Source organism: Saccharomyces eubayanus, chromosome XV (genome assembly GCF_001298625.1).
Source record: "Saccharomyces eubayanus strain FM1318 chromosome XV, whole genome shotgun sequence".
NCBI lineage: Eukaryota > Fungi > Ascomycota > Saccharomycetes > Saccharomycetales > Saccharomycetaceae > Saccharomyces > Saccharomyces eubayanus.
This window is the reverse complement of record NC_030974.1, coordinates 641,128-656,891: the sequence shown is the minus strand read 5'-3', so window position 1 is coordinate 656,891 and position 15,764 is coordinate 641,128. Positions and strand designations below refer to the sequence as shown.

The following is a 15,764-nucleotide window of genomic DNA, read 5'->3' as shown; positions in this document are numbered from 1 at the left end:
ATGCTGTTGCTGCTGTGGATGTTGTGGATGCTGTTGCTGCTGTGGATGTTGTGGATGCTGTGGATGTTGTGGATGCTGTTGCTGCTGCTGTGGATGCTGTTGTTGTGGATGCTGCGGATGCTGTTGTTGTTGTGGATGCTGTTGCTGCGGATGCTGGGGATGCTGGGGATGCTGTTGCTGTTGCTGTTGCTGTTGCTGTTGCTGTTGTGAATAATTATGTGGTAGCATTGAATATACAGGAGGCATCATATTTGAAGGAATAGGAGCAGAAGAACTCATGTGTCCCGGTCCTTGTCTTGGGTAGTACGGATCGCCACTTTGGTAGTGTATTGCGTTGAATTTACTAGAAGAATACATCAGTGGAGGTGCTACCCCAGGTACCGGAACCGGTTGCGGCAGACATGGGCTATAAGCGTTATAGTAGATCATGGACTGTGAGACTGTGCGTCTCAACCCAGATTGAGCGCCAGCATTATATATGCCTATTGAGTGTGGTGTGTATGGGAAGGGTAGTTGGTTTTGTTGCTCTATGGGCTTGTAAATTGGCAGGGCGTATTGTTGTTGCCGTTGTCGTTGTTGGTGCTGCTGCTGGTACTGATCTACAGTGGCGTTGTTTAAATTGGGAGTAGTCTGAATTGGACCCCTACCATCAACAAAAGAGGACACACTGGCAGAACTATTTCGTGAGGTGTTAGTATTATTTCTCGTGAGATCATTATGGGACGAAGAAGACGACAATGACCGTTGGATCCCCGATCTGTGTGCTCTGCTTCCGCCCCTTTCGTTATTCTTAGACGGATTTGATCTACCATTGCCAACAGCTACTTTTTGCAGAGCATCTGATAGTTTTTCTGAAGGTTGAAATCTGTCGAAAAAAGAATTCTCTGAAGGTCTTTTCAAACTTCCTTGGAGAATATCCTTTTCTGTGTAATAAGCAACAATATGGAAAGTTTCCATCTTGTTGCTGTTGGTTTGATCTGTGCCGAACTTCAAAGAGAACGTTTTTTTCAGCAACCCAGTATAAAAGTATTGGCGATTGGATCTCTCAAAGATGTTTTGATCACAGATATCATACAGCGTGGGATTTTGTGTGGGGCCGAGTCTATTATACTCCCTGTACACTAGAAATTTTCCTGAAATTCTAGAGGGAGACCAAGAATAACCATCAGTCCATCTTTTGATGCCTGATTTCTCTTCGCTGAAAACAAAAATATTTCCTGAGCCAGCCAATTTAGCCTTCTCTGCTTCATATGGCCTTCGTTCGACACATCTCAATTGTTCATCAAAAACGCCCTGGAAAATCAGGGCCAGATCTTCCTCGTTATCGATGTACCCATAGCAAGTGGCGCTGATGTCCATCTTTCTTATACTTATTTATATATCGTCTCGCTATCTGTCGTTCGACTCGTCGTCTCAATTTTTAAATCTTTTTTTTTTCCACTTGCTATTTATTTGTTGAAGGGCTTACAAGAATGCACGTATAGAACATCGACTTATATAAATAAAGAATGTTACGTTTTTGATCTCGAACAATAAGAGCAGTCAAATTACCCGCATACTTTGTAATAAAGTGCAAAAGAGGCAAGCAATAGAGATGAAGATTTACTCACAATTTACTACTTGCTTTTGATTTTTCCGTCTGTCCCTTTGATTTGTGTGCTAGTCTTTTTTTTTTTTTTTTTTTTTGGCCTCTCTCACTTCGCTTTAACTGAAAAATATACGACCGAGAAAAAGATAGAATACCTAAAGTCAGGAAAAACAATTTAAGGTTAGTGACGAGACTAAAAAAAAAGAAAATAATCCTTGTCAGAGATTTAAAGTTAGTAGCCATCCCTTAACACAGTTTGATACAACCGTAGATACGTATTGGTCAGATCCAAGACATGGCTAGAAGGCAGGAAAAGCCCAAAAGAAAAAATATGAACGTCTATCGGCCTCTTTCCCTCTTGGCCTTAGATTCGCGTGCTATCGGGATCTTTAAAAGGACGATAGTCATTGCATCACGGGCGCGCCTGTGTAGATTTTCCAGATTTGTTATCCCTCGGAAAGGGCGTGGCGGCTGATCACTGCAGGGTTTTCTGTGCGACTACGTGGCGCTGCTCGAAACTTACTTTAAGGTTTGGTAGTCTCGAGACGGAAGCGGACGGAAACGGTAGTGGTGGTAAAAGCGGGTGGGGTGGATGGTTTGCGGTTTTTAAGAAGTCGTACGATGAATGCTGCACACGGTCGGCTCCGTTGGCAGAGCCGTTAATGAAGGCTTAGGCTGGACCTTTCTCTTTTCAAGAACAACGTAGTATGCACGTTAGGAGAGCGCAGTTATAATGTTGTATTTTTTTTCTATACAAGTATACGTAATTTTTTGAACTAAATGTGTGGCGCTGGGAGAAAGTACGGCAGATTTTGTTTGTTTAGGATTTGCGCGTGTTCTGTTAGAAGCACGTTTCTCTCTTCCTTGTCTGTGTAGCTTGCGTTTCTTAGGTCGGTGAGTCTTCCGTCCCACTTGACTGGGTCAAAGTGACCAGCTCTATGTGGGATACAGTCCAGAAGTCGCTGTAGCTCTGCATAGTGTTCTAGATCTTTGCCCTTGGGGAAGTTATGGGCCCCGCAGACGGTGGAGTCAAAATCTGCGGGGATGGCTAAGGTCTTGCAAAAGACTTCGACGGTGATGGCCGCTTGGAGTTCTGCCAAGGGGAAGGGAATGACCAACTGAGGGGTCAGGGCAAACGCTAATGTGGGGTCCTTCACGTAGACCATGTGTTCCCATAAGCCACGCAGGTTGACGGACGAGCATGCATCGTCAGTGACGCCCTCTCCCAACACATCCGATCTGATAGAGGGGTCTATGAAGGGGAAATTATAATAGTAGCCTGTGGCGAAGACTACGTAGTCAACATTTCTGATTACTTGCCCATCAGAGAGAGTCACTGAATGACTCTTCCAATCAGCGTCATTTATTGTCGAGACGGTCTCGATTAGTTTAGACTGCGGCTGATTGTTTGCAGGTTTCCTTATACTGTTGTAGACTTTCTTCGCAACAGTGGTTAATTGGTTGGCAATATCCTGGCCAGAACTCCCGTTACCCACAACAATGACTATTTTATCGCGGGCAAACTCGCAGTTTTTGAAATCTTTAGAATGGCCGGCGCTCTTGTTGTCGAACCATTGGTCTATACCGGTAATGTTAGACGGGAACCTCGGGACGCTGTAATGACCCGAGGCAACGATAACGAAATCGAAATCCGATGTGGTCGTTCCTAGCTCATTTTTGGAGGATATTTCCCACTTAGAGTCTTTCTTTTCCAGATAAGTAACCTCGGTACTAAGGTGAACAGTAATGGAAGCCTGGCTGGCAATGAAAGTCTTATAGTACTTCTTCAAATATTTCCAGATGTGTATCCTCGAAGGATAGAGAGGTACACTAGCTTCGAAGGGAAACCCACTAAACTGCATCAGCTCTTTGGAAATGTTGGTCTCCAAATGATCGTACATAACCCTTGTATCTCTCTCTTGTTCTGGGTAATGCCAAACACCGCCGATATCGTGATCCTTTACGAAGATTTCGATTTCAAAATTACTGAGGCTTTGTGAGAAGACTCTTGCAGCGGCTAGCCCGCCCGGCCCGCCACCTATAATAGCCAATCTTTGTTTGCCATTCACTGTCATATTATTTTCTCGTTTGTTGCTGATCCTATTTACGCTTTCGTTCGTTTCTGGGTTCTCCTGTTATGAAAACTCACAACCCATTTACGCAAAAAAGCTAGCATATTTAAATACAGTGTTGTGTACCTGAGGGTGTTCTTTGCAGTCATTTTTACCCTTGATAGGATACCAGAGAGATTAGCTCAAACAGTCACTTTTTCGGGAAATGGGTGTCTAGTGCGGCGCTTTCAGGCAAATACGGAAGTAATATCATGTGATTGAAGCAAATATAACAAATGTATGAGAATCAACACCAGATACACAGTGAGCATATACCTCCTGAGCAGGCGAAGTCGGAGTTTTACCATGGAATAACGTAGTAAATAACTCTAAGAAAGTGAAATTATTTAAACTTTTACATGGGATGCTTGGCAATCTAGTGAACTTCTTATTGATTCTCGAAAATGGCAGTAAGCTACGGAAAGAGTCGTGAGTTTGAGCAGTGGCGGGTTTCCACCGTTCGCTGAATTCTTGTCTTGTCACGAGCTAGCAGAGTCAATCAGCAAGTAGCCGACAGAGTTAATGTGTTTGGTTCGTAGAAAGTCCGATGCATTGCATTTGCCAAGGCCGTAGTAGCGCCCCCGCTTAATATAAAACCTATCTTATTATTATCTAAATATGAAGTTATGGTGCAGTCAAAAACAGATCTTACAGAGAAAAAAAAATCCTGGACTCGGCTTGACTTGTGAGTGTTACGTATTGTACATGCAATGTTTACATAGTTTATAACTATAGCAAGCGTGGACAATAATTATCATGTTCAATGTCAATTTTATGTACAAATCAAGTTTAACCACTTGATAACATTTTCAGTGACAAGCAAGGGAACTGTCATCAATGTCAGGATTATAAGAGGCGCTCCAGCTATAGTTCCCCCATATTGCCCCACATACAACAGCTAGCATCAACCAGCCGTTATAAGTCATGAATACAAGCATCAGCATGAATGAGAATCCTACTTGTAGACCGTATAGAATACTATTGGAAATTTTGTCGGCTTGGTTTATCTTAGCCTGGGATCTATTAGGCAACAAAACCCTTTGTGATTGCTGTCTCTTATGGATGCAGTATTTCAGATACTCGTAAAGGTACGCCAACCCAAAAATTGCTAGACAACTCAAAATTAGCCCAGGCAATGTCTTGATATGCCACCATTTGAATACAATACAGGTGTTTTTGTAGGACCATGAAAATAGCATGTTCATAGAACACGTATCATCTCCGTCTCCCATGTGCATGCCACCATGCTCGTGATCCGTGCTTCCTTCCATGCTCTTGAACAGATTATGTGTTATGTTCCCCGTACTCTTCGTGACCGCCGATAAACGAGAATGCTGTCGTTTTTTTTCATTAAACGTTCTCAGGTATCCATAACAAAAGTTCTCTTATCTTCTCTCCTCTATGTAAGAGATTTAGCCGAACTTCAAATTCTCAGGTCGCGCCGTTTGCACCTTTTTTTTCTCTTTCCAATACAACATAAGGCTTGGGAAAGTTAAAAAGAACAATTAACTTATAAAACTGTATCAATTTTGAAACTTATATAGATTCATAAACTATTCGTTAATATAAAGTGTTCTAAACTATGATGAAAAAGTAGAAGAGACTAATAATTCTTGGTTAAAAGCACTTTACAACTTGTCACCGTGGTGGAAGTTGGCACCGGCGAAGACAGCGTTGCTACCTAATTCTTCTTCGATTCTCAACAATTGGTTCAACTTAGCCAATCTTTCGGATCTAGCTGGAGCACCAGTCTTGATTTGACCAGTTCTCAAACCGACAACCAAGTCAGCAATGAAAGTGTCTTCAGTTTCACCAGATCTGTGGGAAACCATGACACCCCAGCCGGCGGCGAAAGAGTCTTGAGCAGCCTTGATAGATTCAGACAAGGTACCGATTTGGTTAACCTTCAACAACAAAGCGTCAGCGGCCTTCTTTTCAATAGCGGTGGCAATTCTAGCTGGGTTGGTGACAGTCAAGTCATCAGCAACAATTTGAATACCAGCGGTCTTGAAGAAGTGGGACCAAGCTTCCCAGTCATCTTCGGCAAATGGATCTTCAATAGAGACAATTGGGTACTTCTTCATCAAGGAGTGGTACATGTCAGCTAATTGAACACCAGACAACCACTTAGATTTGTCGGATTCTGGGTTCTTGAAGTCCAAGTCGTACTTACCGTCCTTGTAGAATTCAGAGGAGGCACAGTCCAAACCGATTTGGACCTTACCGTCGTGGCCAGCAGCCTTGATAGCGTCAACAATCAAGTCCAAAGCTTCTTCAGCAGTTTGGATGTTTGGAGCAACACCACCTTCGTCACCGACGTTACCGGCGGAAGAACCGTATCTTTGCTTAGCCAACTTCTTCAAGTTGTGGTAAACTTCGGAACCGATTCTCAAAGCTTCAGCGAAGGTCTTGGCACCAGTTGGAGCAATCATGAATTCTTGCAAAGCCAAAGCACCACCAGCGTGGGAACCACCGTTCAAAACGTTCAAGAATGGAACTGGCAAAACGTATGGAGAAGTCTTAGACTTGGACAATTCAGCCAAATGTTGGTACAATGGGACGTTCTTTTCAGCGGCAGCGGCTCTAGCAGCGGCCATGGAAACACCCAAGATAGCGTTAGCACCCAACTTGGACTTGTTAGCGGTACCGTCCAAAGACAACAAGAAGTCATCGACAGCGGATTGGTTCTTGACATCCAAGTTAGCCTTGACGAAAGCTGGAGCGACAACATCGTTGACGTTCTTAACAGCGTTCAAGACACCTTGACCTAACCATTTGGATTTGTCACCATCTCTCATTTCCAAGGCTTCGTGGACACCGGTGGAGGCACCAGATGGGACCATGGATCTGAAAACACCCTTTTCGGTGGTAAGTTCGACTTCGACGGTTGGGTTACCACGGGAGTCGTAGACGGATCTAGCGTAAACTTTAGAGACAGCCATTATTATTGTTTGATATAGTATTAGTTGCTTGGTGTTATGAAAGAAATAAGATAAAAGAAAAATAAATAAGAAAATATAAGAAAACAAAAGAAGAGAAGATACAAATGAGAATTAATTACAATTGCATTAGCTATAAATACGTTTCTAACAATCAACCTAAAAAAAAAGATAATGCATTTCGTTATATATATTCGTGCCAATTCCTCACAATACACTTCCACGACCTTCGACAGAGATCCAAATGACAATAAGTTGAAAGCCAGAATGCAATGGAAAAAAAAAGATGCTGGACCACGTTGAACCAAATGATCAATACAGCCAAAGAAACTACCCTAGTAGTGTGTATGCTGACCTGGTACCAACTCGAAATTTCGTGAGCTTTGCGCTTGGAAAGGTCGACAAAAGTGGTCTTCAAAAAACCTCATGTGTGGTGTACAGATGTACAAATTAGTGGATGCCAATTTTGAAACGGGATTCCACTTTCTGCGGCCCAATGTACGTCATTAGTGATAGAACGCCGCGTTTGCATTTTGTCATTCCCCGCCATAGTGGGTTCTGTTGGAATTCACTTTTGAGATGAAGCTGGTGCTAAATGAGATGGCGTTATAGAGAAGAGAATTCGTTCTATACCTGCAGCATCGGCACTCGAACTGTCGTAAAAGTCGAATTTTTGGGTATTCAACTCTTGGGCAAACCTCGCGAGACACTGGTCGAAATTTCTGGAAGCATTGCTGATATAGTCCATCAGTCTCTGCATGAGCTCCAAGGCAGTATCTTCCTGGTAGCCGGCATCTTCTTGGTCGTCATTATATGTACGATATTCTTCGTTTGGTGATTTTATCGATACGATTCTATGCTTTTCATAGAGTACGGGATCTAGTTGACATAATTTTGTTCTTATGGATTTGATGAACTTACAGAACTTGTACACAATGTCAAATATTTGCAATTGTAGGGGAATCAAGTCAGATAAGCAACGATTTGTCATTATGTTTGTCAGTCCCCCCTCTAGATCATTCTGAATATCGACGGCAAGGATGGGACTATTATAGGATTTTCCCAGTGTCTGCACTTCTTTGTCAATTACGTCCTGGTTGAAGTACTCCATGATGGCTTTGATGAAATGGTTCATCTTGCCATGTAGTACTCTTGTGGTTCTTATAATCCCCTTTTTCACAGTACTTGAATAACCCCTGTACTTCCAAATATAGTTTTTATTCAGATCCATCCAAGTGTCGTCTAACAATCTTGAATGATATTGCAAGACAAGTTGGTAGCGGGATATGATCTGGTATTTTATCATGCATGTCCTGCTGATTATGATATTCAGTGGATACGGTATGTTAACGTCAAATTTCAAGTGATAGATTACACTTCTGGACATATCTAGTTCCGGGTTGGGTTCATGACTGGCATCGGTTCCTCTTTTACTTAGTTCGTCAAATAGAATAGCATTCATATTTTTGAAATTATTCGCTTGCATCAATGGGTCACTGTCATCGTTCATGGAGTAGTTTTCAGGTAACTCTGGATAAATCTGAAGATAATGTGATAAAACTTGCGGAAGTGCTTCCCTATCAAGCTGTATGGTCAAGAGTTGCCTCATCAGATTGTTTGGATGTTCCGATTGTCTATCTAACTCGAAATTCTGCATCAGCTTATCGTGACTTGCACTGTTGATATTTTTATAATGCTTGGTCAATTCGCCCATATTCTTATTCAAAAACTTTAAAACATTATGGCCATACTGATAACCAAAAAAGATTTTTTGTAACTGTTTTGAGACATTGACTAGGTCATAGCCCTGAAAAAACAGCTTCAAGAAAATTTTGTTAGCTCTATTGTAACATTTCTCAACATAAAGTTCGAAATTGGTACCTTCCATCAACTCAGCAAAATCTTGGATCTCTTGAATGGGTGCATCACCGTTGTTGGAAGGTATAGTAGATATCTGTAAGCTAGCTCGTACTACTTTGAGTAGAATACCGGTTCTTAGGATTTTGAATAGTAGGTTCTTATCTTCTTGTGAGTCGCAATCCCGCAATAAGACGTCTTTTCTGATGAAGTATTGTGTATCCCAAGCTCTGTCTCTTGCGTCAAATATATTTTCTGTTTTTCCTTCTAAATCATCATAAATCATAAATTCTTGATAAGGGTCGTTTAATGAGCCCTGTGTTAACCACTCATATAACATCGTACAATAGTCCTGGCTTATGTTATTTAGTAGCTTCTTCAGAAATATCACGTTTGATCTATCACCCATGTTTTCGAGTATCTTTCGCTGAAAAATTTTTATAATAACGCCACCTTTAGGTACTGGATAGATCGTTGTATCGAACGCCACCATCAACCTCAAATGTAAACTACTTTCATTTTTCATATTGTCCATGAAATTATTGAAGTCATCTTGTGAAGAGTGGTTTGTTCTTCTTTCCTCTATCTCCTTACAAACTTCCTCGTAGATATTGTAAAGCAATTCCATCTGTTTGGTTACCTCGGTTTCGTTGATAATCTGCTCCAGTTCTCTAATGGAAAAATTAGGTACCTTATTGAAATCCCTTTCGAGCCTTTCTACCAAAATTTTCAGGTAAACATCTTCTAAAAATTTTCTTATTTCATAACCGAATCTTTGCAAGACCATTCCAAAAGTCGTGTCGGACCAAGTTTCATACGCCTTCGTTAATATCATGTATTGCTTACCGTACCTAACTATTCTTCTACTGAATGTTTTGAAAGAAGGGTCCATTTTCTTCGCAATCTTGAATTCGATTAATGTTTCCGCATCACTGGGTTCGTACTCATTGAAATATCTGATGTACGTTCCCTCAAGTCCAATTAATACATTCAAAAGGTCTTTCACAACTAGTGCCTCTTGTATACGTCTTTGGTCCGGAGCTGAAAGTTTTTCCAAAGAAAAGGACTTCAGCTTAGGATTGGTACTCCACAATGGCTGGTGGTTAACTAGTTTGCCGAGTAAGGGAATATTGTTGGTATATTTCAGTAGTTCAGCCCTGTCATCTACTTCTTTAATTTCCATTTTTCACGTAATATGTGTATAAAATGATGTATGGACGGTTTTGATTCTGTGCAATGAAGGGAATCTTGAAGGTTTTATCAACGAAAAGTCTCGATGAATGTCTATTTCCGATGACCTTTCAAACTAGTTCTTTTTGTTTACATTTTTAGCTTCACTTTTGGCGTTTTTTGTTGTTCCGCGGATTATTTTGTAGCGAAGGGTAATATTAATCCTTTCCGGTGTCAACATGCAGTATCATTTCAGAAAAAAGCTAAGCAAAGTGCAATTGATGCTGCAGTGTTAGCGTATGGTGATACATCTTACACGTTGATCCAACACAACTTGTTCAAAAGAAAAATTTTGGCCAATAATATTTTTCTTGTTGAAGATACTCTTATTTACATTTTGTTGCTAAAATGCCATAATTCTTTTTTACATGAGTGATTTAAAACTTATGGCTACGAAAGCTAAACAAAAAAACGGATAAATACTTCGTCGATTATACTTGGTATATATTTATTTCATTTCATCGGATTCGTCACCTTCCCACTCAAAAACGTCATTACCTAACTGTTCAACTTCTTGTTTTATAAGCGTCAGACCGCTAATTTCTTCAAGGTATAACGGATCATTTAACGCTTTCTTTACAAATTCCCACTCCGACTCTGTAAATGCTTCTATGACTTTAGGGCTGCATGCTGGACAATGCTCATACGCCGGAGTTTCTAATTTTAAAGTAGAAAAATTATTCAAGAATCCACGTATTTGATGAGGTATTTCCCCTAAAACAGTCGTATCTGAACCCGAGTTTTTGATTTGCAGCAAAGAAGTCATCAATTCAACGGCCAAAGAAGATGCCATCATTGCAACGCCTGGCCTAGTTACTGTACACATCTGATCCAACGTCCGATCAGTCAAGCTGTCAGTCGGCGCTACAACATCATGACAGAAGTAGCAGCCTAGTTGCTTCAAAGGCTCTTCATTTCTACTCCCGTGCCTCATAACCAGATAACTATCGAACCCCAAAGCAGCATTAATGACAATTTTATCTTCTATATTACCCAATAACGAAGGCAACCATCTACTTTCTCGGGAATCTACTAATAGGAATATAACGTCGTGCTTCTTTATTAAACCTCTTAACTTATTAAAGTCCTCGTGTTGACTTTCCTCATTTACCAATTTGTGACCAATCATCGGAATGTTTAGTGTAACACCTGAAGCATCCATTAACGGAAATATTCTTTTCAGAGAAGCAGCTGCAGCCTCTGATTTTGGTTTTCCACAATCGTCAAAATTGTATAATGCTTGTCTTACAGGATTTGAATAAGAAACTGTACCACTATCGACAAACGTTATCTTTCTAACGCCCCACGCCATTAGTGCACGTGATACATAGCAACCTAACGTACCAGCACCCAGTAATAGAACTTTTGTATCTTTGATTATATCTAAGTTTAAATCAGGAACAATTCTCCATTTCATTAGTTTCAGATTCAGATCTACGGATTGATCAGCAATCTTTAAAGGATCTAGTAAAGAACCCAAATCAACAACGCGTGGGGTCAGCTTTCCTTGAATATTCTTTTCCCATCCAGCAACTTTCATATCTGGGTTGGTCGATAAAGACTGTACGCCACGGGAGGCGAATGTAACGTTCAAAGCAAAACTTCCCTTATGCTGTCTAATAACTAGCAACTTAAAATCTGTCAAATGGGGAATGTCATGCTGTAACACACTTAAAAAATTTTTCGTCAATGCAGAAGGAGTGTTTTCCATCGTACTTGTATCTCTCACCGCTAGGACTTTAGTCTTTCCGAAAATATCTTTATTATAATTTATGATGTCATTGTCTTCATTCAGTATGCACACCCATTTTGAATAATTGGTATCAAACCACTCTTGATATGTTTTCCAAACATGGTTTGAGTCTCCTTCTCCCTGCACATAAACAACGGTTGAAGAAGGTCTTTGGAAACAGGGAACACCTAGCCAATAATAAAACCTGTACCTTTTCAGGTCAGCAAAACTAATAATCACGAAGGAAACACACTTATTTATATCCTCTAGTCCATCTTCCCAGCATTCCAAAGCTCTTTGGTGCAGAAATTGTTGTTTGTCCAGATTTTTGAATTCGTCTAATACATTGAAATTGTATATCTTTCCTCTTACGGGCACTTCATCATCAGACCTGTTATTATGCTTTTCAAAACTTCGATTAGTCAAGAATAGCGGAACTTGATCGGAGGACTTAGGAATATTATGAAGATCCAGATTCACAACAAGCGGTTGGCACGTTGAGTCCAATTTCAGAACATCGAGCTTCAGTCTAGATAGTTCCTGGAAAAAAGAAGTATCTAAAAATGACTTGAATGGTGCTGAATAATTTAAAACCCTTTCTGATGACATTTCATTCCCTGGTTATCTTCCCTTATTGCTCGTTATGCATTTTCGTTATCTTATTGTCACCGTGAAATGATGGCTCCCTTAATTCTTTTGTTTTGCAAAGGAAAGAACCAAAAAAAAAAAGGTTTGGGAAACTAATTAAATTTATTGATAGAGAAAGAGCCAACAATAAATTATAATTTAAGGTCAGTATTTTGGGTTCTGCGAATGAGATCGGCAGAAGCATTTGTTTTCAGCCCATACGTTTGGATTATTATTCCATAAAGTACATTTTACATCCATATATGTATATAGATAGATAAATTGAAATGCTAGTATTTATTAAATATATATAGTACTCATACTCTCTTTTTCATATTTCTTATTGCTGAGCTTCTACGGGGGCAGCTTCGGCTCCATCATCCAAAGTCATTTCGTCCAATTCGTCCAGTAGTTCATCGATATTAATTTGTGGAGCATCTTCGTCTTCATCTTCATCCATATCATGCTCTTCAGTAGGCGCAGCTGGTGCTTGGTTTTTATATAGGTTAACACTTTGTCTTAATTCAGCATCCTCTTCCAATTCTTGCAAGAATAATTCGTAATCTTTCTCGGCACGTTCCATTTCTTGCTTTTGGGCTTTCGAGTTGTAATCCAGAGAGGCGTCAATATCCTTGTGTTCCTTAGCCATTCTCTTCAACTTCCAGTGTCTACTCTTCTTGCTCTTTCTTTGGTACAATTTCTTCACAAGAACCACATCGGGCACATAGTCGATATTTAATCCATCAAACAGATCTGAATTGTAGTTGGAATTAGCAATGAAATAACCCATGACACTATCACCTGCATGGCAAATAGCACCGAGATGAGATCTGGTATAGTAAACTTGGTCGTTGACACCCAAATCTGAAGTTCTAGCAAGGGTTATATCTGCCAAAACACGATTACCCCTACTTATACCTGTAGAATCCACGTCCAGGACTATGAATTCGACTAATTGGGTGACGTCTGCCAAGGAGCTAAATGGTGTTCTCCAGTACACGGATGGCGACAGATCCGCGATTTGTAAAGTTGTTGGATCCATAAACTGGACAGTGTTGGAAATCTTAGAACATAAGACGAGTTGAGAGATATTACCCATGGATTTAGCCAGTTTCTTAGGTAGAACTACCAAATCATCTTTACAGATTGGGACAATCTCAACAGAATATGAAAATTTATAAGTAGACGCACCGGTATGGGTATCTTGAGAGATAAGTTCTTCAGATTTTTTGTTCTTAATTGGAACAACAGCGTTTAAGAAGTCTATCATTTTAACAGCATGATTTTTTTGAGCGTAGAAGAAATCCAAACCGTCTCTAGCTTCACTGATAGAAATAGTATCCACATGAGCGTTATGTTTCAAAATCAATTGTTCCAAAAACAAAAATGTCCTCTTGTGAGCCACTTTTTGTCTGATTTGAACGGTAGCTCTCCACGTGTTCGTGGTGTAGGATCTAGCACAGTCTGGGCATTGCATAGCGATAACAATATATTCCACTTCAAAAGTCTGCTGAATAATCGTATTTGTCATAGCTTCCCCCTGCACGGTAAGCTTGATTCTGATACGTCTGGAATGAGGTTCTGTCCAAATAAAGGAAGCATCCACTAATCTGACTTTGGTCAGACCCTTCAAACGACGCAAACAAATAGCCAACAATTCTCTAGATTCTAGTTCGGCTCTGATCCATTGTCCAGGTGGTTGCAAAAATCTTTCACAGTTTCTACAAAACGAAATGTTAGCCTCTCTAGGAATACCTTGAGTAATGTCCACAGTCAACTTGATACAGTCGAAACACATAACCAACCCGGTAGACCCATCAATCGGGGTACCACAGTTACAACATAGAAGCGTAGCAGCATTTTGGTGCTGGTGCTGGTGCTGATCAACAGGCGCAAAATCCATTCTTTCCTTAGCTATTTCCTTACTTTTTACTTGAACACAAAAAAGCCAAGCTATATACCAGGTACTAGTACAAAAACACACCAATAATAACACTACAAGTTTTTATTATAGTTTAAAAGCACGACCTCTCTTCACAATTTTTCATTTCCATCGCGATGAGCTTCAAAAAATTTTCCAACTAAATGAGAAAAAGAAAAAAGAGAAAAACCCGTGATTACCCGCACTGAATTGTTACGTAATTGTCTTGAACACTACCAAAACTAGTATTGTTATTGAAGTATTATTCCACGTGCATTGGGATTGTATCTATAATTTGTTTTATTGGGCCATATCCAAGTATGTGTATATGTGTATGTTTATGTAGGATATATGTAGTATCTCAGGAACGCATACTTTTGCTGTCCATCTGCTTCTGCTTTTGTAGTCTCCTTCTGTCACCGAAATTCTCCTTTTGCATTGCCATCAGCGACTCCCTCTTCGCCTTTGTTACCTTGGTCAATGCTTTTCTTATAACGGCGGTGTCATGGACCTTGTTTGCCTCTGTCATCTTCTTGTTGATACGGTCTTCGATGGCCTCTATTCTGGAAACGTCTCTTTGGGTGACAAAGGATATGGCGTCACCGTCTCTACCAGCACGCGCAGTACGACCGGATCTATGAATGAATACATCCGGGTCTGAAGGAATATCGTAATTGACTACAAGCTCGACGGTTGGGATATCCAAACCTCTGGATGCGACATCTGTAGCGATTAGGACTCTGGCCGCATTAGCGCGAAATCTGTGTAACGAGTTCGTTCTTTCCTGCTGGGGCATTTGAGAGTGCAACGATGCCACTCTGACTTCCAACTGTTTCAAAGTTCTCCTTAGGATTTCCGCACTCATCGTTCTATTTACAAATACTATGGCGGTTTTGTTTACGTATTCTTCACACGTTAACAACTGATACAAATACGCCTCTTTCACATGTTCTGGAACCAAGATATACTCTGTTTTCAATGTTGACGGGATGGCAACGTTATCCACGCTTTCTACTTGGTAAGCGAATAATGGAGGTTTATTCCCTTGTGCTGGAGCATCTTGCAGTGACCTTACTTGGTCTGTTATGGTAGCAGTGAATAGTAAAGTTTGTCTCTTATCCTTGGGAGGTAGGGCACCTATACACGTGGCCAAATGATTAGCAAAAGTGCTGGTCAACAGAATATCGGCTTCATCCAAGACCAAGTACTTGGCTCTCATGAGTCCCCCAACGGTGTCTTCCCCGCTGCTCATTATATGGTGTGCCAGACGACCAGGCGTAGCGATGATGAAGTGTGGCTTTCTTTGTAAATCCAAAGCCTGTTGAACAATGCTTTCACCACCGACCACCACAGATACTCTGATGTTCATGTTACTACCAAGCGCAGTAAATTGTTCGGCTATTTGCATGGCCAACTCTCTGGTGGGCGTCAAAACCACCCCGAACATCCCACATGGGTCTTCGGACCATTTGGTTAACATAGGTCCGGCAAACGCAATAGTTTTACCAGAACCGGTCTTGGCACCACCAATACAATCTCTTCCTTCCAGAATTTTAGGAATACAAGCCTTTTGAATGGCGGTTGGCTGAGTAATCTTCATAGCCTTTAACGATTCGGTAAGCCATTTCGATAGGCCTAAAGACTTGAAATCGGTGCTTTTAGCAATTTCGGACATGGTATGAAGTCTATGTTTGCTATGGTATGACTATTGGGCTTTTTTGCGAAACTATTTACATAAAACGATGAGTTATCATTCATT

At 40.7% G+C, this 15,764-nt stretch overlaps 7 protein-coding genes across 7 annotated transcripts; all 7 read right to left on the bottom strand.

The window, feature by feature from the left end:
• Positions 1–2,364: 2,364 nt before the first annotated feature.
• Positions 2,365–3,663, bottom strand: FMO1 (N,N-dimethylaniline monooxygenase; the record flags this gene model as incomplete). The annotated part of the gene is made up of 1 exon (XM_018365699.1): positions 2,365–3,663. The coding sequence occupies one exon, from the start codon at positions 3,661–3,663 to the stop codon at positions 2,365–2,367; it is 1,299 nt and encodes a 432-aa protein (XP_018221954.1).
• An 845-nt stretch (positions 3,664–4,508) lies between these two features.
• CTR2 (low-affinity Cu transporter) lies at positions 4,509–4,970 on the bottom strand (the record flags this gene model as incomplete). The annotated part of the gene is made up of 1 exon (XM_018365698.1): positions 4,509–4,970. One exon carries the CDS (start codon positions 4,968–4,970, stop codon positions 4,509–4,511), a length of 462 nt encoding a protein of 153 aa, XP_018221953.1.
• Positions 4,971–5,327: 357 nt separating this feature from the next.
• Positions 5,328–6,641, bottom strand: ENO2 (phosphopyruvate hydratase ENO2; the record flags this gene model as incomplete). Its single annotated transcript, XM_018365697.1, has 1 exon — positions 5,328–6,641. The coding sequence occupies one exon, from the start codon at positions 6,639–6,641 to the stop codon at positions 5,328–5,330; it is 1,314 nt and encodes a 437-aa protein (XP_018221952.1).
• A 565-nt stretch (positions 6,642–7,206) lies between these two features.
• On the bottom strand, positions 7,207–9,678 carry SPC97 (gamma-tubulin-complex subunit SPC97; the record flags this gene model as incomplete). The annotated part of the gene is made up of 1 exon (XM_018365696.1): positions 7,207–9,678. The coding sequence occupies one exon, from the start codon at positions 9,676–9,678 to the stop codon at positions 7,207–7,209; it is 2,472 nt and encodes an 823-aa protein (XP_018221951.1).
• Positions 9,679–10,173: 495 nt separating this feature from the next.
• ATG7 (Atg7p) lies at positions 10,174–12,066 on the bottom strand (the record flags this gene model as incomplete). The annotated part of the gene is made up of 1 exon (XM_018365695.1): positions 10,174–12,066. One exon carries the CDS (start codon positions 12,064–12,066, stop codon positions 10,174–10,176), a length of 1,893 nt encoding a protein of 630 aa, XP_018221950.1.
• A 358-nt stretch (positions 12,067–12,424) lies between these two features.
• NMD3 (ribosome-binding protein NMD3) lies at positions 12,425–13,987 on the bottom strand (the record flags this gene model as incomplete). The annotated part of the gene is made up of 1 exon (XM_018365694.1): positions 12,425–13,987. The coding sequence occupies one exon, from the start codon at positions 13,985–13,987 to the stop codon at positions 12,425–12,427; it is 1,563 nt and encodes a 520-aa protein (XP_018221949.1).
• A 379-nt stretch (positions 13,988–14,366) lies between these two features.
• On the bottom strand, positions 14,367–15,680 carry DBP8 (ATP-dependent RNA helicase DBP8; the record flags this gene model as incomplete). The annotated part of the gene is made up of 1 exon (XM_018365693.1): positions 14,367–15,680. One exon carries the CDS (start codon positions 15,678–15,680, stop codon positions 14,367–14,369), a length of 1,314 nt encoding a protein of 437 aa, XP_018221948.1.
• Positions 15,681–15,764: the final 84 nt, after the last annotated feature.